General features: G+C 34.9%; 1 protein-coding gene across 1 annotated transcript in view; it reads left to right on the plus strand.

The window, feature by feature from the left end:
* DACH2 (dachshund family transcription factor 2) overlaps positions 1 to 26812 on the plus strand; it is a 791610-nt gene that overhangs the window by 273662 nt on the left and 491136 nt on the right. The window contains exon 3 of the mRNA XM_065915301.1: positions 25642 to 25754. Coding sequence (XP_065771373.1) covers positions 25642 to 25754 — 113 coding nt within the window. The remainder of the gene's footprint in view (positions 1 to 25641; positions 25755 to 26812) is intronic.

The raw sequence follows: 26812 nt of genomic DNA on the forward strand, positions 1-26812 counted from the left end.
CCACAGTTTCCTGATCTTTAAAATGAGCAGGATAGTAATCATATACACTTTGTAATGTTGTTAAGAGTGTTAAATGATTCGACATACATAACGAACTTCAAAGAATTCCAGATATATAATAAGTACCTGGTAAAAATTACATGTTATTATTATGCAAAATTGAAGAGGACATATACTAATGAAATATGTTCCTGCTTATCTCACATCCTGATGATGCAAGCATATTTTCATAAGGCAGTGGGTCTGTGAGTATAGCCAGTAATCCAGCATGATACTTCATCTATATATTTTGATATTGGGATCTTAATTTGAATCTGCACAGAACTAAATGACCTGTATTTAGGCCTAATGTTATATTTCCTTATATTGTTAGATATCCTTCCATGAATTCATATCTTACATTTTGAAATTACTTGAGGACAACATTCAAGTCTTATACTTCTTATTGTCCCTCATTCAGATCACCTGACATTAGACTTGCCCTAGTAGCTGCTTAGGAATAGTTGATTGATGATACAGATTTTAATCCTTTCTGGAGTACTGCATTAAAAAATTCCAAAGTTCTCATTTTTAAGTTTAATATGACTCTAGATACATATATATGGAAGAATGCACCCTAAATCATGATGAGCAACTAACACTATTGGGCAATATGGATGATAAAGATTATAGACGACCTCGCTTCATAAATTACATTTTAGCCTAGACTACTTTCACTATCACATTTCTGATTAATTCTGATTAATTTCTTCCCCAAATAACTTATCCTTGCATATTATATTCCTATATGCTAAATGCTCATTGTTGCGCTATATGGTTGGAAAGATGTCTTATTGTTAGAAGAGGAAAATTCTCTGCCGATGGAATTAGAAAGTCTCTCTAAATCTATTCTTTATTATTATTTAGAATGTTTACTTAGTATGGTATGCATGAGTCCTTAAAACAAATAGTCTAGAAAATTACTTGAAATTAGCCTCTTTGGACAACAAGAATATTTACTCTGTCGTTAATGTTTACTTAAGGAAAAGCTATATAATCAAAGTCAGGAAGTCACAGTTTACTTTAGAAAGAATCTTAAGCTCTTTTTGCTTGTTGCCATTTGGACATTGTTGCAGAGCACATCCATGTGTTTTCTTATTCATTTTGCTACTTATTTCCTCTCCATTTGTTTTAATTTTCAGAACATTCATTGTAAAATGGAGACTAGTTATTATGTATTCTTTTTTCCTTAGTAGAAAAAAGAATAAGTGCAGACGTCTCCTTAAAATATTATAGGTCTCATTCTAAAAACAAACTTAGCCCAGGCTAACTTTATAGAATGTAATAGCAAATGAAAAAAAGGTAAACTTCCATTACTAATCCCTGTGCTGGGGGCAGCTGTGGATCCTAGAGCAATGTGCTATCATTGGTCTCATGATATGAAGCAATATATAATATGAAAGCCACTTCTGGTGGCTCTCAGAAATATAAATAGAATGTCAGTCTGACTATGTTTGAATAATAATGCCAAGAAATGCAATGCTGGTTACTAGCAATTGACTTAGGTCAAGATTGTTTATTTCTACTAGAATCAGACCAAACCTAGATACTTCAGTCCCTATTAGTTATCCAAGTTTGAGTGGCTATGTGCTGGTTAGGTTCTATAATGATTTCCTGTGGCTTAAAACTCACCTTTAAAAGAGATTCAGTAGGTCTGTAGTAAGAGCTAGGCAGTTGTAATTTTTAAAAGCCTCACATGTAATTCTGATGCATTTCTTGAATTGAGAATCACCAGGTAACTCATTTCTATGATAAAAATTGTCTCCCTTTTCCATTTTCTTCAGGATGAACTACTTTCCCAGTGAGACTATAAATTAAGTGAGTAATGGTTTGCTGTAAGCCTCAAAGTTTTAACATTGGTATATTTTTTAAAGTAGTGGATTGTAGTACATCTCTTATAGAAGTAGTGGGTCCTTTCAATTAATGCCTGTATAGATTCATGAATGTAATTGTAGGTGACTTGATTTGGAGGATTGGAGCTGAAGATCACTAACCAAAATTATAGCATATGTAAAATACATTGAAATCAGCCTACTAGATATCAGAAATAACCTCCAGGTAAAAGCAAATTGAGTTTCTTAATATAATTTATGCACTCAATATACAGAAATCCTTAGAATATAGAATAATTCCACAAGAAAATACAACTATAGCCTAAAATGAAAAAAGTTAAATCAGCCAGTCTGTCTTCTGGCTGTTTGATGCACACAGTGCATTTTATTCCAGATGTTTTACTTACATGAACATAACCATTATACAGAATAAACTTCTTTTAACCGGGTGACTGAATTTCTCCTTACTCGTGTAGGTATTTTGTTGCACTACAGTTGCCACTTCAGAATGTTAAATCTTTTTTGAAATACAAGGATCCCTAATTTCTTTATAGAACAACCTCTATGCACAGTGATGTCACTAAGAGTGGTCATAATCAATATTCAAATAATTTATACAATAACACAAAATATTTCATTTAACACAATGTTTGCTTCTATATGAAAAAAGAAACAAATCTTTATTTTGGCAGCAAGCATTTCCAAAGGAAGCAAATGTTTTAGTCACGGTGGCCAAAATAAATATTTTCTTTAAGTCTGTTAAGGCAGCCAAATGTTTTCAGAGCATTTTCAAAATGCTTCCACCCTTTATTTTCACAAAGAGAGCCTCTCTCCTTCCCACCAATCACCCTATGGAAATATTCTGAGAACATATTTTGACCATGAAAACAGCAAAAACATTTTGAAAATGTTGTCTTTGTAAGTGTCAGAAGGATGCTCTCAAAGTTTAAGGAAGATTAAAGAAAGGTGATTGAATGATGAAGTTGAAAGAATACTAGAAGTGATGAAACTAGATATTAGCTTTGACTCGGTAGCTTACTTTTTAGGTGATCTTTAACTGATCAGCTCACCTCTCTTCAGCTTTCAGTTTGTTAATCATTAAGATGAGGGAGTTTTACTAAATGCCATATAATCTACATTTTGCATTTCAGTAAAATATCTATTGAATACATGAGTCTTCAAAGATCTATGTATTGTCTATATTTTAAATAAAACATGGCCCATATCATAATTTTTTCTTAATAGTGAAATTTCTTGCACTTGTGTTTTATTTAAATAAATAAAAATAAATAAAACAAGGATAGTATTCTGAAACCTGAATTAAGTATTTCTTTTTTTTCTTTTCTTTTCTTTTTACTTTCCTTCCAAGGAGTAAGTGTCTTTTATTTATTTATTTATTTATTTATTTATTTATTTATTTAGTAAATGTCTTTTACTCTTTTTTTTTTTTTCTTAGTTGGAGGCTAGTTATTTCCAGTTATGTGTATGTGCTATTTACCATAGCAGGTATGGATGGATTCAAATGTTTTCTGCTATAACACAACTGTCTCTAAAACCAGTTTGAATGATTTTCCTCTCTGTCTCAGACCTGCATCTGTCTTGAGTTAAGTCTAATGAAAAGGAAAAAGGTGAATATAAACACTAAATGAACCATGAATAGTAGTTTTTCTTCATGTTATCATTTGTGGTTTAAAACTTTAGATTCCTTATGAAGTTCTAATGAGGTTTACTCAAACAATATGGATAAGAAGTTTGAGAAAAGCAAAATAAGATACTCATTATGTACTACCCTACAGTGAAAGCAAAATATACCAATTAAATAAACTATATCAATTTAACAGTTCTAAGATTCTTAATTACAACACTACTACCAGTAATAGTTGTCAAATTATTAAGCACAATTATTAAAGAAAATGTACCAGGTTGTGTGTGTGTGTGTGTGTATGTGTGTGTGTGTATCTTTTATAAAACTCTGAAAGGTAGGTGTTAATACTGACATTTTGCAAATTAAGAATCAGAGACCCAAAGGTTAAATGCCTTGCTTAGTATCAAATTACTTGCCTAGGTATAGTTGGAAATAGGCTCAAAACCTGGTCTATATAATATTAAAGGAATTTAAAACATCTTTGGTTCTTTGTTACACAACTGCCTCAAGTAACAGCCTTTATAATAATAATGCGATAGATAGGTGAAGGGTATGAGCTGGACAGTTTCATTAGTTCCTAGAGACCTTTTCACTTGGATTTTAGAATGAGACTAAGAAAGAAGCAATCTTGATTGTCCTGACAAACGATCTGTCCAAAGCAAGGCCCCAAAGTCAAACTCTGGCCATAATTCTTGGAGGTCTATTTCATGCCTTTTGACTTAGAAGGCCACAAGATGCTTTCAGCCCATTAGTGTGACCTAAATGGAGAGCATGCTAGCCCTGTTGCAGTATGACCATGGGTGTTATCTCTGCCCCATGGAATGGCAGTGAAATCCACATGGCTGCAAGTGAGAAAATAGTATAGCAAACTTACATGAAGATGTAGTTGTGATATTTTGCATAAATGGAACAAGACTTTAGCAACTGAAGAAGGGTATTAGGAGACACATTTCAAAAATTATTTGTGAGGACTGCTCTTGATTTGAAACTGTTTCTAAATTAGAAAATTTATTTTCTGGTCAACTTTTAAAACTCACAAAGAGTTAGTGAATGATTGCTAATACCCCAAGATTTTTTTAGCATCAGTAATGTATGTAAGTAAAAAAAACAGGAAAGTAAAGCATTAATTACATTTTAAATTGGAGAGTTACATGAAGATTTCTGACTAGGATACAAGAAATGTCACAATAAAGATGAGTGGATTGAATGAATGAAGTGTTCAATACGAATAAAAGAATAAAATTCAGAGCTGTGGTTGGGCACCTAACTCCCAACTTTGACATCTTCCAATCAATATACTTAATCTTGTATTTTTTCTGGAATAAGCCACTATACATATTTTCTTCCTCTGAATCACCAAGGACACTTTTATTGCTCTTCATCTTCTCTTTCTCAGACTTTTAAAAAAATATCAGTTAAATGAGGTTAAAAAACAAGAGCATCATTTGATGCACCAATATTTGCATATGAATATATACATTATATGATATATAATATATATTTATGTATATGATATATGTTCATATATATACATTCATATATATTCATATATATATATATTCTAGACCAGTGTTGTCCAGTAGAAATATGATGTGAGCCCCAAATGTAATGCTTAGTGTAACTTTAAGTTTTCTAGTTTCCACATTTAAAAAGTAAAAATAAATAAGTAAATTTAATTTTAATACATTCTATTGGTCCCAATATATCCAAATTGATGTCATTGTGACATGTAATAATATAAAATTATTAATGATACATTTTGCATTATTAATTTTTTGTACAAAGATTTTAAAATCCAGTTTGTATATTTATTTCACAGCATGTCAATTTGTACTCACCACATTTCAATTGCTCAATAGCCAAATGGGGCTACATAAAATAAGGGGTATTTTGATGTGTAAATTTCTGTATTTAAGCTGTAACTATTATAATAAAAGTATAGTTTAAATGAAAGAAGTGAATTACTTATCAAAGCTAGAACTATGATAAACTATTTGTTTGATACCAAATCCATTATTATTAAACAGTTAAGTGAGTAATCACGGTTTTAGCATATGTCTGAAAAATGACTGTGCAAATATAGTTTGCATTTACATGTAGATGATTTACCAAAACATTGATAGCTATGTTCCTGGAATTGACATAATGTTAGCATATTATTAGCATTAAATGTTTTGGAAATGCTTTTAATTGCTGCATATCACATTATCTGTACATTCCACAATATACATACTGTGAAACATTCCTCAGAACTGTCCCTGCTTAGGAAACTGGCAGTTATTATACTCAGCAGTCAACCTTGACCTTTTTTATTTTGGATTTTAAGGTTTAAGTAAGAATCATACCTGTTTTATAGTTATGATTTGCTGGTTTTATAGTTATGATTATAGAAATCATACCAGACATAAACCAATTCATTCATATGCTGATATTTTCTCTTTAGCACTTGAATGTTTACTCTTTTGCCTGCCTGTTGAATAGAATTTCTCTCAAAAGTATATAATCTCACAGTCTGCAATATTAAATCAATTCGTTATTGTCCTTGTCACTCTCAATCTAGTCAGTCTTAATTTATATATTACTTATAAGTGTTTCTGGTTAAAGGTTGATAACTCACTTGCTTTGTATTTCTTTGTTGACATATCAGTTCAGTTTAGTTGCTCAGTCGTGTCTGACTCTTTGCGACCCCGTGGACTGCAGCACGCCAGGCTTCCCTGTCCATCACCAAATCCAAGAGCTTGCTCAAACTCATGTCCATTGAGTCAGTGATGCCATCCAATCATCTCATCCTCTGTCATCCCCTTCTCCTTGTGACTTCTATCTTTCCCAGCATCAGGATCTCGTTTAATGAGTTAGTTCTTCACATCAGGTGGCCAAAGTGTTGGGGTTTCAGCCTCAGCATTGGTCCTTCCAATGAATATTCAGGACTGATTTCCTTTAGGATGGACTGGTTTGATCTCCTTGCAGTGTAAAGGACTCTCAACGGTCTTCTCCAACACCACAGTTCAAAAGCATCAAGTTTTCAGTGCTCAGCTTTGTTTATAGTCCAACTCTCTCATCCATACATGACTACTGGAAAAACCATAGCTTTGACTAGATGGACCTTTGTCTGCAAAGTGATGTCTCTGCTTTTAAAAATGCTGTCTAGGTTGGTCATAACTTTTCTTCCAAGGAGCAAGCATCTTCTCATTTCATGTCTTCAGTCACCATCTTCAGTGACTTTGGAGCCCAAGAAAAGAAAGTCTGTCACTGTTTCGATTGTTTCCCTAGCTATTTGCCATGAGGTGATGGAACTGGATGTCATGATCTTAGTTTTTTTAATGTTGAGCTTTAAGCCAGCGTTTGCACTCTCCCCTTTCACTTTCATCAAGAGGCTCTTCAGTTCCTCTTCACTCTCTGCCATAAAGGTGGTATCATCTGTGTATCTGAGGTTATTGATATTTCTCCTGGCAATCTTGATTCCAGGAACATTAGCATTAAATGTTTTGGAAATGCTAGCATTTCCACTTCATCCAGCTGGCATTTCACATGATGTAGACTGTTGAAATATACTTAGCTTTAAATAAATGATAAGTACTCTGAATGTTTGCATATCAAAATTTTAATCTAATAACATTAACTAGAGTGTATACATGGGCAGCTTATTTCTTTTGAGATATCCTACTCAGATTATAAAAAACAAGTTTGAATTTGAAAAAGTTAATGTTTACTGTAAGTAAGGACATTATTGTGCAGAATGAAGTTGGTTTAGTGTGCTAGCCATCTACCTTTGTGGATAGTTAATATACAAAAAGACGAATTATTGAAAATGTAGGAAGATCAAACAAAAATGCCCCTGAGACTCCAAAGGGTGGGAGTTGCTATCGAAGTCTCCATAAGCCACCCTGGCCACTATTTTCCCCATAAAAAAGACAGGAAAGAATTATCTATATGGAGGCAAGTGAAGGCTCCTTGGTATTATCACAAAGATCCTTATATAGTGTTAAATAGAAGGAACAGAAGAATCATTTAGGCTGCTTTATTCAGCTTACAAATATAGAGGAATGATGTACAAGTGGCTCTCCCAAGATTGTGGAGATTATAGTGGTGGTTCCAAGTTTGTTGTAACACTCTCATGCTTCTAAATATGCTTATTTTCACTACTGCTAAACGGTTAGGAAAACAGCTTTCCATATCTTTTCATATATAATGTGTTACTCACAGTTAAGTTTTACTAAAATCAGAAAATTTACATTGTGTTTCTTCATGATATTTCATTGCAGATAGAATAGTTTTATCTTCAGTTATATTAAATATGAAAATTACACAGTCAAATAAACAATTACTTGATTTAGAAAACATGACCACCATGCTTTCCTTTCAGACAGTTATGTGCTAGTAAATGTTTAATAACTGGCTAGGGGTTAGGGTGGGAGTGGAGCCCTGATTTGCAGTGTTTGCTGCCTTCTGTGGTATTAACACTTCCAGAACAGCCTATTTCAAGCTACCAACATAATATCCTCAATGTAAAGTTAGGAGTTGATGCAACTGGCACTTGAAATCTGGTAAAAATTGGTTTTAGCATATCAATGCTTTGAGAGCACAAATGACAGACTGGGAATCTGAGTCAAGGTCTTTTTTTCCTCACTTGGGTTCTGTGTTTCAGTTTATTGTACACACATACTCACAGATACATACATTTGACTTGTGAATTTCATGATTTTGTCTATATTCTATTTAAACACAGTATCCATCACTTTGGTAATGTATTACTAATTCTTGTATATATTAAAATATTACTTTGAGTAATAGATGCTGGCTCATAGGAGGATATAAACCTTAACATTAATCATGACATTTCCTGGTTAAAAAAAAAAGGAATTTCCCAACACTACAAGTAGGAATATTTGAGCAAAATCCCCATGTCTTTGACTCACATTCCTCTAAGAACATCCTTTATTCATATACCACACTACTGTTCATTCCTTCAAGGAATGAAGTTGTAAAAAAGAAAACAATGCCATTTAAAGTAGAAATCTTGAAAACTAAACTATGAACTTCCAGTGTAGTGCTTTAGAGGGTGAATTGTAAATGCAATTCATTGCAATTTATCTGGAACACAACTTGCTTAGACTTTCTGTAGTACTCTTAGTCAGAGGTGATTAACCACCAATTTTAGAACACTGATAATTGCACAATGTTAATGCTTAATTAGTTAAAGGGAAGCACCTGTATTGTAGAGGAAGTGACTCCAAGATTAGACTATATGCATTCAGATTATAACAAAAGACCATTTAAGTAAGCATGCTATTTATCTTTAGGGAAATATAGTTACTAAGTTGTTGGACAGTCCCAACTCATGGGAAGTACAAGCAGTAAGTAACCTTTTGCATGTACATTTCATTGCTGGTTTTTAACCGGTAGATTCCAATGAAGAATGTTTGTGAGCTTTCCTGTCCTTCCAGCACAAAGGCAGGTTGGGTGTGCTTGGAACAATTAGATAGATCTATCACACCTTCAGTTTAATATGTCATGCCTTGCATTTGACATGTTACTTCTCACCAAAAAAACTATTTTCACCTCCTAATTCTTCATCAGCTTTCCTGTATTCAAATGGAAGAGATTATTCTAAATACTTTCTTAACATCTTTCCTTTGCTGCTGCTTTCACATTTATAATTATCCTTTTAAGAAAGGATTAAAAGATTTAAAATGATTATGCTTGGCAACAGACCTAAGATGAAGCACTGTTTTAGTTAATGTGTAAATGATAATGTGTGTGGTTGTGGAGATGGGTTTGTGAAATGCTCCTCTAAATGCAAGAACTTAAAGGAAACTGTACAGAGAGTTTGTACTCTTTAGCGGCTAATAGTCATTGAAAAACATCTCATGATATGTTGTATCTAAAGGGTAAATGACTACTTTAATGCAACCAGTAACGTTCTTGAAGACAGGGAGATAAAGGATACAATAGCTTCTCAGCAGGGGTTTGTGGCTAGGCACTCAGTCATGTCTAACTCTTTGCAATCCCATGGACTGTAGTCTGCCAGGCTCCTCTGTCAATGGGGATTCTCCAGATAAGAATACTGGAGTGGATTGCCATGCCCTCTTTCAGGGGATCTTCCCAACCCAGGGTTTGAACACAGGTCTCCTGAATTACAGGTGGATTCATTACCAACTGAACCACCAGAGAAGCCCCAAAATACTGGAGTGGGTAGCCTGTCCTTTCCCCAGGGGATCTCCCCAACTCAGGAATCAAACACGGGTTTCCTGCATTACAGGTGGATTCTTTACTCGCTGAGCTACCAAGGAAGCCCTCAGAAAGGGTTTAGGAGAATACAAAATCCTTTCCTTCCTCACTGTTACTTTGAAGTTTATTTGAAATGATTAATTTTCCTGTGGCTTAATGTAAATTGAGAATTAAATAGAAACTGTGTTGCCTCACTGACTTTGCTTCCCCATTTTTCAAACTAAACCCATGGATGGATTTTCTAACCAAGTGCATTTGAAGTAGAATCAATCCTTTCATTTAAATATTACATGAAAACTGAAGGAAAATATTTTCGGTTTTTGTATTCTGCCAATTTTCAGAAAAGTTTTCTTTCAAAAGTTTAGACTGCAAAAATATTCAGTGTAATTATCTTCTGTTCCACTAATTGATAACCCTGCCACCTGCTAATTTTGGTATTTTAAACCAGTTCTGGGAGAGTCCAGGAGAAAATGTATTTGGTTCTTGTTTGTACCTCCAAATCTCCAAACTAATCTCACAAAAGTGCTTATATAGCACAATACAAAGCATCTTGATAAAACAACAAAAATAATTCTGCCTCCATCCCTTCCTTCCTTCCTAAAAGATGTTTACTTTGTACCAAGGATTTTGTTAGGCACAATCAAGCGCTACGTGTTCAGTAAGGGATAGTCCCTATCGACAAGAAATTTAGAGTTAGACAAGTAGCTATAGTCTATTATTCACATCTAATTTTTTTTCAACAGACAGGTTGGGACAAGATGCTAACATTACCATGGTACTGAGATGAATTTAATTTACATTCATGCAATGCCTGGAAGGATTAAAGTGTTGTACACATGCAGGAAATGCCCTGCTATTCTGAAAATGGAAAGAGGGTTAGAGTGAGGTCATCACCAGCTCTTTCATGAGGTGGATACTAACATTGTTCTCAGTATGCGCCATTGATGGGGTTAAATTGCCAGAATTGTTTAAGAATTTTAAATCTTCTGTGGTTCTGACCTTAATAAATAGTATTTTTTTTCTCAAAAAGTAGAAACAACAGGTTTTTACTGCTTAGAGCAAGTTTTGAATTATATTTTGCAATTATGTATTAGAAACAGGTTAGTTGAATTTGTCTTAGAAAAATTATCATTGATGAAATACTTTTAATTTTAAGATATAAAAGTTTATTTCTATCTATATTCTTCGGCCTTAAGGGGGAATGTTATTTAACTGCATGTGTGTTATTGTCTAGCCTGCTGTGCCAGAAAATAGCATTCTCTGAGTTCGGAAGATCCCTTGGAGAAGGGAAAGGCTACCCACTCCAGTATTCTGGCCTAGAGAATTCCATGGACTGTACAGTCCATGGGGTTGCAAAGAGTCAGACAGGACTGAGTGACTTTCAGTTTCATTTTTAAAGCAAAAAAAAAATAAATAAATAAATAATAATAACCTACAGAAAGAGAAAGTCCAAAGACAATGAATATATACACTGTGAGATTCTGTCACAAAAAGTATTTTCTAGTACAATAATTATGATAATATTAATATAAGAGTAATGTGTAGGGCTTCCCTCTTAGCTCAGTCAATAAAGAATCTGCCCACAATACAGGAGACCCAGGTTCGATTCCTGGGTCAGGAAGATCCCCTGGAGAAGGAAATGGCAACCCACTCCAGTATTCTTGCCTGGAGAATCCCATGGACAGAGGATCCTGGTGGTCTAGAGCCCAGGGGGTTGTAGGGGGGTTGTCTGCAAGCGCCAGACACAACTTAGCAACTAAACCATCACCACCACCAAGAATAATGGTCTGGATAATGATATGAAACAAAAAACAGAAGCAAAACCACACCAAATAAATGCTCTCATTTCTCATTTATAATCACAGTTCCCTCATGTAAACTGAAAAGGTTTCTAATGTATTTTTACACCCTTTCCTTCCCTATATTGGGAAAAATTTTGTCATTTTAAGTGGTATATGGTGTACCACATGACTACTTTAATAAAGTGAGAATCTATTTAAATCAGAAAATTCTGCTCAAATGTGCTCAAACATTAGCTGTTTCTCTTCTTGCACATTCTTTTATTGTGGAGGAACTTAGGGGAGTTTCCAATTCTTCATAATTCCTTGAATCAAATAATTTTGGTGCCCATTCAGCAGATGATGAAACTGAAGTATGGGGAAGTTGCTTCTCAGGGTCACAATCTGAATCAATGGCAAAGATAAATCCAGTTTCTGGGTTCAGTTTCTTGCTGTCCTATTGAATTGTGTTGCTTCATGGGAATCTTGGCTTAGGAAGAAAAATGTATTTTTAGAAAAATGTGTTAAACTGTATCCAGGTTGCACTCTGTCAAGATTTACTTGTGGTGGTTGAATCTACACAAATTTGAAAGTGAAAATGTTAGACTGTCAGTTGTGTCTGACTTTGCAACCTCATGGACTGTAGCCTGCCAGGCTCCTGTGTCCATGGGGTTCTCCAGGCAAGAATACTGGAGTGGGTTGCCATGCCATCCTTCTCCAGGGGATCTTCCTGACGCAGGGATTGAACCCAGGTCTCCTGCATCACAGGCAGATTCTTAACTGAGTCACCAGAAAAGCTCATATTTACCTGACTTCAAAATGAAAATGAGGAGGGCAGGGAACCTTATAAATTAATCTTGATTGCCATGGCCACCTTGAAGATCTTCATGCCTATTTACTAAAATTTAGTAAGTTATCCATGAGTATGTCACAATCAGTGACAAAGAGCATTAAAATTTAGTTCTCTATTTCCTAGTCAACTGCTATGAGCTATTCTCTCATTGATGAAAATTTTAATTTCAAAGCAGGAAAGCAGTGGAGGGGCAAAGTTTTGAGTTGAAGGAATGCCTAAAAGGTTTTCCTGTCAAAGTAAGAAATGGGGTAGGAAAATGAGAAAGATATCTGCATATACATGTATTACAGTTACCTTAAGAAAAAATAGAGTTGTGAAATTAAAATGTAAAGGTTGAGCTCTTGAATTTTGCCTTACAAGTAAGGATATCTTGGGATGTAAATTAAATATGTTGTAGGAGATTGTTGAGAGAGATGGTAATTCTTTCAGTACTAGCATTCAGATAAGAAAACTACTTTTCTAATATGTAATGCAGGATGTATCTCTCTGGCTAGACATTTTTGGTCTTCAAAATGGTTTCAGTGGAGATTTTAACTGTAAGCAGAAGATTGCTGGAGAAGGGATAGGCTACTCACTCCAGTATTCTTGGGCTTCCCTTGTGGCTCAGCTGGTAAAGAATCCACCTGCAATGCAGGGGACTTGGGTTTAATCCCTGGGTTGGGAAGATCTCCTGGAGAAGAGAAAGACTACCCACTCCAGTATTCTGGCCTGGAGAATTCCATGGACTATATTGTCTATGGGGTCGCAGAGTCAGGCACAAATGAGCAACTTTCACTCACATAGTAATATTACTGTTGCATTTATATAGCACTTTAAAAAACTGTGGTAATATAACAAAGTATGTCATAAAGTATATAATCTTAACCATTTTATTTATTTATTTAAGATTTTTTGGTAAAATATGTGTAATATATAATTTATCCTCTATACCATTTTAAATGTACAATTCAATAATGTTAAGGCTTTCCTGGTGGCTCAGTGGTAAAGAATCCGCCTGCCAATGCAGGAGACTTGGGTTCAATCCCTGAGTTGAGAAGATCCCCTGGAGAAGGAAATGGCAACCCACCCCAGTATTCTTGCCTTGAAAATCCCATGGACAGAGGAGCCTGGTGGGCTACAGTTTGTGGGGTCACAAAAGAGTCTCACATGACTTAGCGACTAACCAACCAACAAGCTATCAGCAATTTTAACTATAATCACATAGTTGTGAAACAAATCTCGACTTCTTAAAATTGTTTTTTTAATTTTTTTATACTTTTTATTTGGGTACAGTTCATTTAAAATGTTGTGTTGCTTTCAGGTTTGTACCAAAGTTAATCTGTTATACATATACACACTCTTTTTTTTTTTTTTAAGATTATTTCCCCATATGAACAGAGAAACCTTGTGGGTTATAGTCCATAGGGTCACAAAGAGTCAGGCATGACTGAGCAACTAACACTTTCAGTTTTTCCCATATAGGCCATTACAGAGGTAGGCTTAGGGTTAGGTTTACAGAATACTGAGACGAGATCCCTGTGCTATTAAGTTCTTATTAGTTATCTATAATAGTGTGTATGTGTCAATCCCAAACATTTTGATCTAGCAAAACTAAAATTCTATGCCCATTGGAAAACTCTCATTTCCCCTGCTTCCCAGACCCTGGAAAACATATTTCTACTTTCTGCTTCCATGAGTATTTAATTCTTCTAGATGTTGTTGTTTAGTCACTAAAGTCATGTCCCTCTCTTTTGTGACCCCATGGACTATGGCCTGCCAGGCTTGTCTGTCCATGAAATTTCCCAGGCAAGAATACTGGGGTGGGTTGTCATTTCCTTCTCTGGGGGATGGGGGGGGGATCCTGACCCAGGGATCAAACCCAAGTCTCCTGCATTGTAGGTGGATTCTTTACCCCTGAGTACCAGGCAAGCCCCAGTTATTCTAAATACCTTGTATATAACTGGAATCATAGCATTTGTATTTTTGTGTCTTCCTTATTTCACTTCGCATAATGTCCTCAAGTTCCATCCATGTTATTGCATGTGTGATAATTTCATTCTTTTAAGTCATATAGAACTTTTAGCCTTTCCAACTGGTATTCATATATATTGATGAATTTTCTGCACGCAACAATAAGATGAAGACAATGCTATTGTTTTTTGTACACATTTTGCCCACTTTTGGAGTAATTTTACATATAAACAATCCAGCAGCTTTACTTAATATATGACCTAAAATAGATGTGTGAGAAGATAGAGAACTACATATACTTAGAAGTTAATGAAAAAAAAAAAAAAAAAAGAAAAAGAAGTTAACAAATTATCTGCTTTTGACCAGAAATGTAACATGATTCTAGTGATCAGACTCATGGATTATTTAGTTTACATCTCCAACTGTCAAATGAAATAACACATTTAGAATAGTCATGTAATTTACCAGAGGCCACACAGCTCAATAATGTCAAAATGAGTATATTAGTTTTCTGTCGTGCAAGCAGTTGCCTCAAATTTAGCAACTTAAAACAATACCCATGTGTTAACTCACAGTTCTGTTTGTCAGGAGTCTGGAGAAGCTTGACTGTATTCATAGTCTTACAAGGCTGAAATTGAGGTGCTGTTCAGGGTGGGCTCTTATCTGGAAGTTCTGGGATAGAATCTGCTCATGAGCTCATTGACCTTGTTGACAGGATCTAGTTCATTTCAATTGTAAAACTTGTATACCTGTTTCCTAGCTGGGCATCAGTCCAGGGTTGCCCTTGCCTTCTAGAAGCTACCCACATTGTTTGACACAGCCCTCTCCATTTTCAAACCAGTAATGGTGTGTTCTGTGATTTTCTTTATTTTTAAAGGGTTCACGCAATTAGATTGGGTCCACATAGATAATCTTGAAAGTGAAAGTGAAGTTGCTCAGTCATGTCCAACTCTTTGGGACCCCATGAACTGTAACCTGCCAGGATCCTCCATCCATGGGATTTTCCAGGCAAGAGTACTGGAGTGGGGTGCCATTGCTTTCTCCAGGGGACCCTCCTGACCCAGGCATCAAACCCAGGCCTCCTGCATTGTAGGCAGACGTTTTACCGTCTGAGCCACAATCTTCTTTCCCATTAATTCAGTCATCTGATTAGTTATTTTAATCACATCTGGAAAATCCCCTTTGCCATGTAACATAACATAATATCTCATTACTTTCATAGTTTTAGCAATTAGGACTGGAAATCTTGGGATGAAGGAGAATTTTGGAATTCTGCCTACCAAACTCAGGTTTAAGTCTTAGTGCTTTCCACCTCACCACACTGAATATCTAAGATTGTTTAAAGTAGTTTTGTTTTAATATGGCTTGCTAATATTTATCCATGTTGAGCAAAATTTTAAGATTTTAAATCAGCAAGAAAGTTGGCTTCTGTATTTATCATTTGAATGTATGCTTCTGGGTGCTTTTCCTAATCACAGATTCATGTTAATAGTGATCAGCTTCCTAAAAAAATTTTATTCCTAATATCTTTAGAATTGTGATGTTAACAACATATTTGTGAATTTTCTGATTGACAAGCATGAAATGTTAATTCTTGAAATCATCATGGGATTATGCACATACTAATAGCTACCAATGTGATTTCTTTTGCTAGACATGACAAATATTATTTTGGCTAGTTGTAACACACATGCTTAATGCTGGCACTAAAGTTCCCATTGTGATCATCATTAAAGATAGCCTGTATGATGACACAAAGTAAAAAACAGTAGTCTTTCAGAAACACAGCAGTATTTGCAGCAGATTATAATGAAACCTTCCGAAGACAGTGGAGCTTAATAAAATTTGTCCCCAGGAATCCTAATACTTTGAAGATATTTCCCAATGAAAGGGTTCTACGATCAAGTACTATGCTTAGCATACTCATCCAGTACTACTCATCCATCTAGCTGGAGTAAAACATTCATTTCAGAAAAAAAAAAAAAAAGAATGGAATTAATAAACCCCAGTGTTCTTAACCTTCAAAAAAAAAAAGTACTTCAATAAAAAGGAAGAAAGGTATATTGGGGCAGATTGCCAGACTACAGCATTTAGAATTTATTTTGTATGCAGTCAGGAAGTATTGAAGAGCAAAAGATGAATGGTGAAAGGGATGTTTCACCAAAATTCAGAGTACAGTTTATGTAGAATAGATTGGAGCAATGAGAACCTGTTGAACATAACCTGGGCATGCAGTGCTAAGGGCCTGAAGTAGGGTGTTGAAAACAGGAGTGGATAGAGATGGAAACTTGCAACACATATTACAATGGAATAAAAATATAGGAGACTGAAAATGAAGGGAGAGGTGGAGGGAGAATCAAAATTACCCTCAACTTTATAGTTTTGGCAACCAAAAGTCTGCTTATGTTACTGATAAAACAAGGGAGTGGGATTTGAGGAGGCAAATTCTGAATTTGTGTTGCCAGTGGAATGTATTCAAATGTGAATATTAACTTACCATTCTCTTCACCAAACTTTTGAACAGTGACACATTCTTTGAATTCAAGAAAGCCTATATTAAATTGTGTTAGGAAGTGTACTAATTTCATTTTTTTATACAAAACTCTACAGTTTTCCCAGCACCACTTATTGAAGAGACTGTCTTTTCTCCATTTTATATTCTTGCTTCCTTTGTGAAAGATAAAGTGTCCATAGGTGTGTGGGTTTATCTTTGGGCTTTCTCTCTTATTCCCTTGGTCTATATTTCTGTTTTGGTGCTGGAGAAGACTCCTGAAAGTCCTTTTGACAGCAAGGGAGTCAAATCAGTCAATCTTAAGGGAGATCAACCTTGAATATTCACTGGAAGACTGATGCTGAAGCTGAAGCTCCAATATTTTGGTCATCTGATGCAAACAGATGACTCATTGGAAAAGTCCCTGATACTGAAAAAGATTGAGGGCAGGAGAAGAGGGTGTCAGAGGTTGAGGTGTCTGGATGGCATCATCGATGCAATGAAAATGAACTTAGACAAACTGTGGGAGGTGGTGAGGGACAAGGAGACCTGTGTGCTGCAGTCCATGGGGTTGCAAAGAGTCAGACATGACTGGGCGACTGAACACCACCACCACTATACTGTCTCATGACTGTAGCTTTGTAGTATAGCCTGAAGTCAGGAAGAATGATTCCTTCAGCCCCATTCTTCTTTCTCAAGATTGCTTTGGCTATTCAGGGTATTTTGTGTTTCCATATGAACTGTGTATTTTTTAATTTTTTTGGTCTAGTTCTGTGAGAAATGCCATTGGTAATTTGATAAGAGTTGCACTGAATCTGTAGATTGGTTTGGGTAATATAGTCATTTTCACAATGTTGATTTTTCCAATTCAAGAACATGGTATATCTCTCCATCTGTTTATGTCATCTTTGATTTCTTACATCACTGTCTTATAGTTTTATATATATAGCTCTTTTGTTTCCTTAAGTAGATTTATTCCTGGGTATTTTATTCTTTTTGTTGCAAAGGTGAATGGGATTGGTTCCTTAATTTCTCTTTCTGATTTTTCATTTTTAGTGTATAGGAATGCAAGTGATTTCTGTGTATTGATTTTGTATCCTGAAACTTTACTATATTCACTGATTAGCTCTATTATTTTCTGTTAGTATCTTTATGGCTTTCTATGTATAGTATCATATCATCTGCAAACTGCTCCATGTAAAAGAATGAAATTAGAACACTTCCTAACACCGTACACAAAGATAAACTCAAAATGGATTAAAAACCTAAATGTAAGGCCAGAGACTATAACTCTCTTAGAGGAAAACATAGGCATATCATTCTTTGACATAAATCACAGCAAGATCTTCTATGACACACCTCCTGGAGTAATGGAAATAAAAGCAAAAATAAATAAATGGGACCTAATTAAATGTATAAGTGTTTGAACAGCAAAGGAAACCAAAAATAAGATGAAAAGACAACACTCAGAATAGGAGAAAATTAACTGCAAGTGAAGCAACTGACAAAGGATTAATCTCCAAAATATATAAACAGCTCATGGATCTCAATATTAGAAAAACAAATAACCCAGTCAAAAAATGGACAGAAGACCTAAACAGATATTTCTCCAAAGAAGACACACAGATGGCTAATAAACATATGAATAAATATTCAACATTGTTCATTATTAGAGAAATGCAAATCAAAACTAGAATGAGGTATCACCTCACACTGATCAGAATGGCCATCATCAGAAAATCTACAAACAATCAATGCTGGAGAGGATATGGAGAAAAGGAAACCCTCTTGTACTGTGATGGTAATGTAAATTGATACAGCCAATGTGGAGAATAGTATGGAGATTTCTTTAAAAAGTAGGACTAAACTTTGCATATGACCCAGAGATCTCACTACTTGGCATATACTCCGAGGAAACCATAATTGAAAAAGACACATGTACCCCAGTGTTCATTGCAGCACTATTTACAATAGCTTCTTTATATGGAAGCAACCTAGATGTCCATTGACAGATGAGTGGATAAAGGAGTTGTGGTACATATATACAATAGAATATTTCTCAGCCATCAAAAAGAATGAATTCAAGTCAGTTTTAGTGAGGTGGATGAACCTAAAACCTTTTCTAGAGTGAAATGTCAGAAAATGAAAAAAACAAATATTGTATATTAACGAAAACATATGGAATCTAGAAAAATGGTACTGATGAACTATTTGTAGGGCAGCAGTAGAGACGCAGACATAGAGAACAGACTTGTGGACACAGCGGCAGAAGGAGAGGGTGGGATGAACAGAGAGATAGCATAGAAACATTACCATTTGTAAAATAGATAGCCAGTGGGAATTTGCTGTATGACGCAGGAAGCTCAATGGGTGCTGTGTGACAATCTAGAGAGGTGGGATGGTGTGGGGCATAGGAGGGAGGTTCTAGAGGGATGGAGACATACGTATATCTATGGCTGATTCATATTGATACATGGCAGAAATCAACACATCATTGTAAAGCAATTGTTCTCCAATTAAAAATAAATTAAAAAGCAAAATTCTGTCTGACTGTGAAAAGATACACTTTAGAAGGGGGGATATTTAATTTGGTTTACACTAAAATTTACTAAGATTCAATGATACTGTCAATGTTATCAATGTTCTGTTAATCAGAAAGGAAAGAGCCTGCTAAGAATTCATCATATACCAAATTTCTGTTCTACAGTCTTTGTTATTTACATTAAGACATTTATTAGAATTCAGTCAGTTTATGACAAAAAGTAAACGTGTTTAAAGGTGTTAACAACCAGGCCTAGAGCGCATTTAATTTAAATAGGGAGCAGAGTCAAGCAAATTAAGTATAAAAATAGCTTCACTTTTATACTATCAAGTGAGTAGTCAACCCCAAAATTGTCTATCACATCAGATTTCTGTTTTTATTGAAGGAAAAATAGAAATTCAGCATTAGCAAAGGAATTAAACATCACTGTTTAAAATGATTGGTTCGGGAAGATCCCCTGGACAGAAAATGGCAACACACTTCAGTATTCTTGCCTGGAAAATTCCATGGAGAGAGGAGCCTGGTGGACTGTAGTCCTTGGGGTCACAAAGAGTCAGACATGACTGAGCATACACATAATCATAAGATTAAGGCTAAATATGAATTATTCTACAAGATCCTTGATATAATATGTGACCCTAACAAGGGTTACTTTCCCTCGTCCCATGAACACCCTTATGTTAAAGTAAATTTCCTTAACTTTCCTAACTCTAATGGAATGATGGTATTGATGCTTTTAATATATTCAAATTTAAGTTTTGGATATGCTTATAAGAACTGAAAAAGGGAGTAAATGGTAATGGAATGTATATGATCTTGACTCTGGTTTTTTTTCTTTTTTTGTTCCTTGTGTTGAAATTTTCTGGAGACTTGATGAGCCACACTTTATTTATTTTATTTATTTTTTCATTTATTTTTATTAGTTGGAGGCTAATTGCTTTACAATATTGTAGTCGTTTTTGCCATACATTGACATGAATCAGCCATGGAGTTACATGTGTTCCCCATCCTGAACCCCCCTCCCACCTCCCTCCCCATCCCATCCCTCTGGGTCATCCCAGTGTACCAGCCCTGAGCACTTGTCTCATGCATCCAACCTGGACTGGCGATCTGTTTCACACTTGATAATATACATGTTTCGATGCTGTTCTCTCAGATCATCCCACCCTCGCCTTCCCCCACAGAGTCCAGAAGTCTGTTCTATACATCTGTGTCTCTTTTTCTGTCTTGGATATAGGTTTATTGTTACCATCTTTAAATTCCCATAAACCAAGAGCTGATTGCTGCCCAGTTTAACATAAGCAACATTTTATGAGAGTTACCATAGTGACCAGGTTCCAGTTATCAACTTGAACAATTTCATATATGATTAATATTAACCACCCATTTTCATGTATAACTTTTTCCCTGGTGCTGAATTGGTTGCTACTGCCTTTGATCTGGTTGAGAATACAATCCAGTGCAAGAGTTAGACAAGTGATCAGTTTGCCAACACTGAAAGAAGATGGATTTAGGTTGCTGTGAGGTCAGAGTTTGTTTCTCCTCATAAACACTGAAAGGTCAGGTAGAGTTTAACTACTGTTGGCATCCTTGAAATGTTGTAATAAATGTCAGACCTTAGAGATTACTATGATGCAATTAAAAGTCTTATTGTTCTGAAAGAAAGATTCTTATTTAATTTAATAAGCATATTGAAAAAAGTAGCACTTTACAGTCAGGTAAACAACACCTTCAAAGCTAATGTCATCCTCGGCTATCTTGGCTTCTAATGTAGTTGAAAAAAAAATGACACATTTAGGACTATACAGCGGAGTTTTAAGTATCAGCGATGACTCTGAAAAGTGAATCCCAGGTCATGGCTGACAACTCTCACTTTGGGAATCCAATTGCAGCAATCTTTACAAGTCGCTGTTAATACCACACTTAACTGCCACTATAACTTCATCAATTTTCTCAGTTTGCCCCAAAATGTTATGTGTGTTTCTTTAAAGAGTAGTAAGTCAAACTTTCATTGAAGAGGATAGTATGATCTTGTGATTCCTTGCTAAATCATGTGCTAACTGTATGGTTTATATTAAATATATCAAAGGCTCATGAAATCACTAATAATTCATTAACAAGATTTTTTTCTTTGAAATAGAATTACCTTTCTCAATTCTTAGTCCTTGATTCATATACAAATAGCTGATCATACAAAATGAAAATAGCTCCAAGTGAAATTTCATAATCTTAATGAGCAAAGTATCAGTTACATTACTACAACTTGGAATGGATGTTTTACAGACTGTGTCGTATCTTGTTGACACCAGAAGACCTACTGAATTTCTTTCTTAGGGACCTGTCAACTCTACAGAGTTTGTAAACTCTGATGGTAATCCACTTTAACTGCAGAAAAATGAAATACTATTGATACATATTTCAATTTGATTTATTCTTTAATCTCAGGAAGCTTTGTTACTATTTCATTTCTCCTGAAGTTTACAGAATGAATGGTAAAATACATAACAGAATAAATTGTGTTACAGAATGACCTGGACTCAGAGAAAATCATGATTCTTTGGTATAATTTCCCTCCAAACCACCTATAAATGTTGACTTTATAAAAATGATGTTTTCAAAGATTTAGCTGAGCTGTTTAATAGGAATTTTGTTATTTGGGGGATTGTTGGCCAAGGTCCATAAACTTTTGTTAATAGTGTTCTTGGGTGATATATCCACTGAGTCATTTGGGTGGAAACTTTAAAAAGGGCCTGTTTTATTTTACAGAGTACAAATAACCTTGTAATTAAACTGAGAACAAATAATTGCCAACAAGCAATTATCATTCAGTTAAAGAGTAATTACATGGTTATTTGTGCCCTGTAAAATAAATCATTACAGAAATTAGTAATGCAATTAATACTTTAGCAGAAACAGGGTGCTGCAATGATGCACCTTTCAACCTATGCTGATTAAATTGTCATCCAAATAATAATTTTCTAGTTAAACCACCACATGTTTATTTTTTCTTGATTAATATGTAAACATCTGTCTGATGCTAATAAAGCTCTTAAAGATAAGTATGGCAAGATCATCTATCAAGAATAATCTTTTCCAACTTTCTACAGTGTCTTCCATAGTCTTTACTCATGTTGTCAGTCTTGTGTTCTTTGAAAAGTAGTGCAGGAACTTTAGCGCTAGGGATATCTTACTACTGTGGATTATTTGGTCTAAAAGTAGGAATAAATCTATCTTTTGGAATGCTATTGATTATAAAGCATCTTCACAATCTTGATTCTAATTAATTTACTCTAGGGGCACAAGTCTTCTTTCCACTAGTATAAACAAAGGAATCTGAATATGATTTTGCTCACTGATAAGTTTAAATAAGTTTGGAAGTATTCATCACACAATCACACTCACTAAAGAATTAATCATAAATTTTAAGTAGCAGGTCAAATACACATCTCTATCACTACACCTTAAGCTCTTCAAAAGCAGAAGAAACTATATTCTAGTTTCTCACAATATATCACGGAAAATAGACCAAACCCATTGCCATTGTCAAGCTTACATTTTAACCTCTGTAACCCTGATTACTAGTTTCAATGCCAGACACAAACTGAATGGGCACTTACTGCATGTTTGTTTATTGGATGTTTGAATAAGCAATGCTGTCATTGCAACATCAAATCATGAGATTGACCAAGAAATTTGGAAAATAACTGCTTAAATCTCATAGCTTCCAAAATATACTGTCAACAACTGGCTTACAGACATAGAGGGAGCATCAGAAAGAGAGCAGAAAGACAGTGCTTAAAGAGAGCATAAAGCTCAGTGATTGTAAGCATAAAGACAACACTGAAACTTTTATGCTGGGTGAATACAAAGAGTTATCAGGTGGGCTTTAATAAAGTTAGTAGGCTTGAATTCTGATAAATAGAAAGACATAGAGAAGCACTTAGAAAGTATAGACTTCTCTGTAGTTAATTGCTTAACTAGGCAAACAATTTTGAAAATTTCCTTCCAACACAGTAAAAGGTGGTGTGAGACTCCATAGCCAGATCTGATGTTGTCTCCCCTGTGACTGTTAAAATAAGACTCAAACATTATAAAATATTTCCCTGAAAGACAGTAAATATTATAACAGAAGAAGATGACTGACTATATAGGAGTAGAGTGTCCTTAAAATGATGAACCTATTTGCAAAAGCAGATATAAAAACACAGATGTAGAGAATAAATGCATGGATACCAAGGGAGGAAAGGTGGGGAGGGGATGAACTGGGAGACTGGGATTGACATATATACACTACTATGTATGAAACAGGTGACTAATGAGAACCTACTTAATAGCACAGGAAACTTTACTCAGTACTCTGTGGTGATCTAAATGGGGAGGAAATCCAAAAAAGACGAATATGTAGAGATGTGTATATGTAGAGATGATTCACTTTGCTGTTTGGTAGAAACTAACAAAAATATATTCCAATAGAAAATACAGAAATTCCAAAAGAAAATACAGATTTGAAGATTACTCAACAAAATAACATGCCTTCTTCTAATGACTGGATATAACCTGACTAATATTGTTTAGTGATCTTGGAATCCTTTAGGACATTTAAAGTAAATAGGATATCTTTCTTCTCAGTATTAGGAAGAGTTAGGAAGCCGTAAAAAGGGCAAGGGCAAACAGAATTACAACACTGCATTAAATACAATAAATTATGGCCCAAACTTGAGTAGAAAGAAGGAGAAGAGATTCAGTTTATAAAATTGAAACATTAAATGAGAAAAATGACTATTTCATACTAGATTGATATACAATATTGATGTATAATAAAAAGAAATAGCATCAGAATGGTAAAGGAAAAATGAACTGGGTAATAGTACCTCTGTGTAAGGTCAAGGTTGTTAAAAGTTGTCTTCATTTAAAAGCAGAGTTTGTCTCACATTGATGGAGTACTTTATTGCTGCAAAATTGATAGAGTGAGATTTAACTTAAATTTCTTTGTGAACAAAAGTAATTTTTGGAAATGTTCTCTGTCCGAACCTTATAAATTTTTGTGGCTTGGGCTATTTAATGTAGTATTTTACAGTATTTTATGAAAATCCCTATTATTCAGCTTTGTAAACTACATTTCTACTAAGAAACAACAGCAATATTTTAGACAGCATTAAAAATGTTGAAAATATTTGAAATATATTGTATGACTTGAGAATGACTTGGTTCTAATGTTCAATGACTTATAAGTCTCCTTATTGTAGTGACAGCTTCCAAATAATGTATTCCATACACTGACTGTGTTAGAGTACAAGATGGAAGCCTGATACTGACTTTCTATTTCCTTATTTTATGGATTAGCATTTATAATTGCAATTCCTGAACCACTCACACCAGGGTAAAGAATGCAAATAGAATAAGTTAGGTTAGTGTTTTAAGTTTAGCGTCAACTCACTTAAAAATACCAAGCAATCTGTGAGAAAATACACTCTACATTACAAAGGTGACAGGTTTCCATAGTAAAGTCACTCCAAGTGAGAACACTGCCAGTTATACAGCTTGGTTTAAATACTAGGTAGGAAAAATTCTACTGAGGGTAGGGGATCTTTGTTCCTTGTGGGCTCCTAGAAGCTGTGGAAATGTTAATAAACATCAGGTCTTATTCTACATTTCAACTTTCTATCCCTCACCTCTGGCATGCTGAGCAGAGAGTTAATCACTTCACATTCTGTACCATCTTAATTTCGTGAGTCCCTATCTCAGTTGCATGTATAAATACCAGGGATCAAGTATAGCTTTAAGAGCAGAAGGTGACTTTGGGTTTCTCACAACAGGTAAGCTGCATTGCAAAGTGCTGGCTTATAAATAGAATCTAAGCTAGAAATTGATCTCTTATGGTTTTAAAGCTTGCCATAACTACATTGTAAAGAATCTGCCTGTCAGTGCAGGAGACACAAGAAATGCGGGTTTGATCCCTGGGTCAAGAAGGTTCCCTGGCCTCAGAAATGGCACCCCACTCCAGTATTCTTGCCTGGGAAATCCCATGGACAGAGGAGCCTGGTGGGCTACAGTCCATGAGGTTGCAGAGAATCTTGGCAGTCTTGAAACAACTGAGCACACATACGTATGTTGGGAAGCTTAGTAGAAAGAAAAGTATTGGTCTTTTAGTAATAAATGAAAATAGTCTTTAATATAAAATTCTATCATTCTTGACAATTAAACAAGGTTTAGGTGGATGTAGCAAGTGGTGGTATTTCCAAAGAGTGTATTTTAACCTGATCTTTGTCTTTTTCTCCAACAGTTCAAGGCCCGGCAGGCCTCCTAAGCGTTCTTTGGGAGTGTTGCAAGACAGTGGTCGCCTTCTGCCCCATTCAGTCCCAGGACTCTTATCACCAGGACTTATCACTCCGACAGGTAATAAAGTCCATCCAATGATCAGCCTTGTCTCTTCATACTGCCCAACATTTGAAATAAACTAATATTGATCTAACTGCCTTGCCCTTCAGAGCTTTTCAAGCTCTATTAGAGGTTACATTATTGAATTTTTGACTATTCATGAAAACAGTTTTGTTACTCCAATGACTCAAATCAAATGGACATGACTTAAAAATTAACTGTCACTTCTTTGTAGGAAATCTCTTTCATAGCCCAATTGTGTATGTATGTGTGTTTTTGTATGTTGAGGGCAGAGATTGGGGGAGGGTGTCCCTGGCCAAACTAGTATTTTCTCAAAGCCTCTGATGGGATGTACTGTACCTGCTTATTGATATGTCTCAATGATATTCTTTTTGTTTTTAAAAGTTCTGGACATATGTGTATCTTTTCTATGTTAATATTCTAGGATAAAATGTAGAAATAATATGTATCATCCCTGGTAACACATTACGATTAGACAAGAAGAAAGTGCAAATAGTCATTGTCTTAAATAATGATTCACTCTTTTTCATCAAACACTGTGATAAACACTACTCCCCTAAAAATACCAATCTCATAAATTAGCACCGAACATTTATTGTTTTCTAAAAAAAGAAAAGCACACAAAACACTTAAACTTGCTTGCTATTTCTCTAACTGAATCTTTGAAAATAATTAAAGCTACTATATGGTAGAAAATGTATTTAATGATAGTATTATCTTTATATCTTCAATGATACAAAAAATTAAAAAACAAACACCTACTGTGTTTTGGGTATTAGGTCCTAGGTAATGCAAAATTAAATGAGTAGCAGTCCTTGTCACATAAGTTCATGTAAACTAATAATTTCATTGAAGTATGATAGAGACTACAATACAAGTATGTATAGAGTGCTATAATATCACAGAATGTTAGTGACTAAACAATTTGTTAAGTTGGGTAATGCTCACAGAGATTTGAGCTATGACTTATAGGCTGAATGTTTCACAGATGGATAATAGGAGGGAAAACATCCTCTGAATGTAGAATGTAGATGTACAATGACGAGAAAAAGCCT

The sequence above is a fragment of the Muntiacus reevesi genome, chromosome X (assembly GCF_963930625.1).
Source record: "Muntiacus reevesi chromosome X, mMunRee1.1, whole genome shotgun sequence".
In the NCBI taxonomy this organism is placed as follows: Eukaryota; Metazoa; Chordata; class Mammalia; order Artiodactyla; family Cervidae; genus Muntiacus; species Muntiacus reevesi.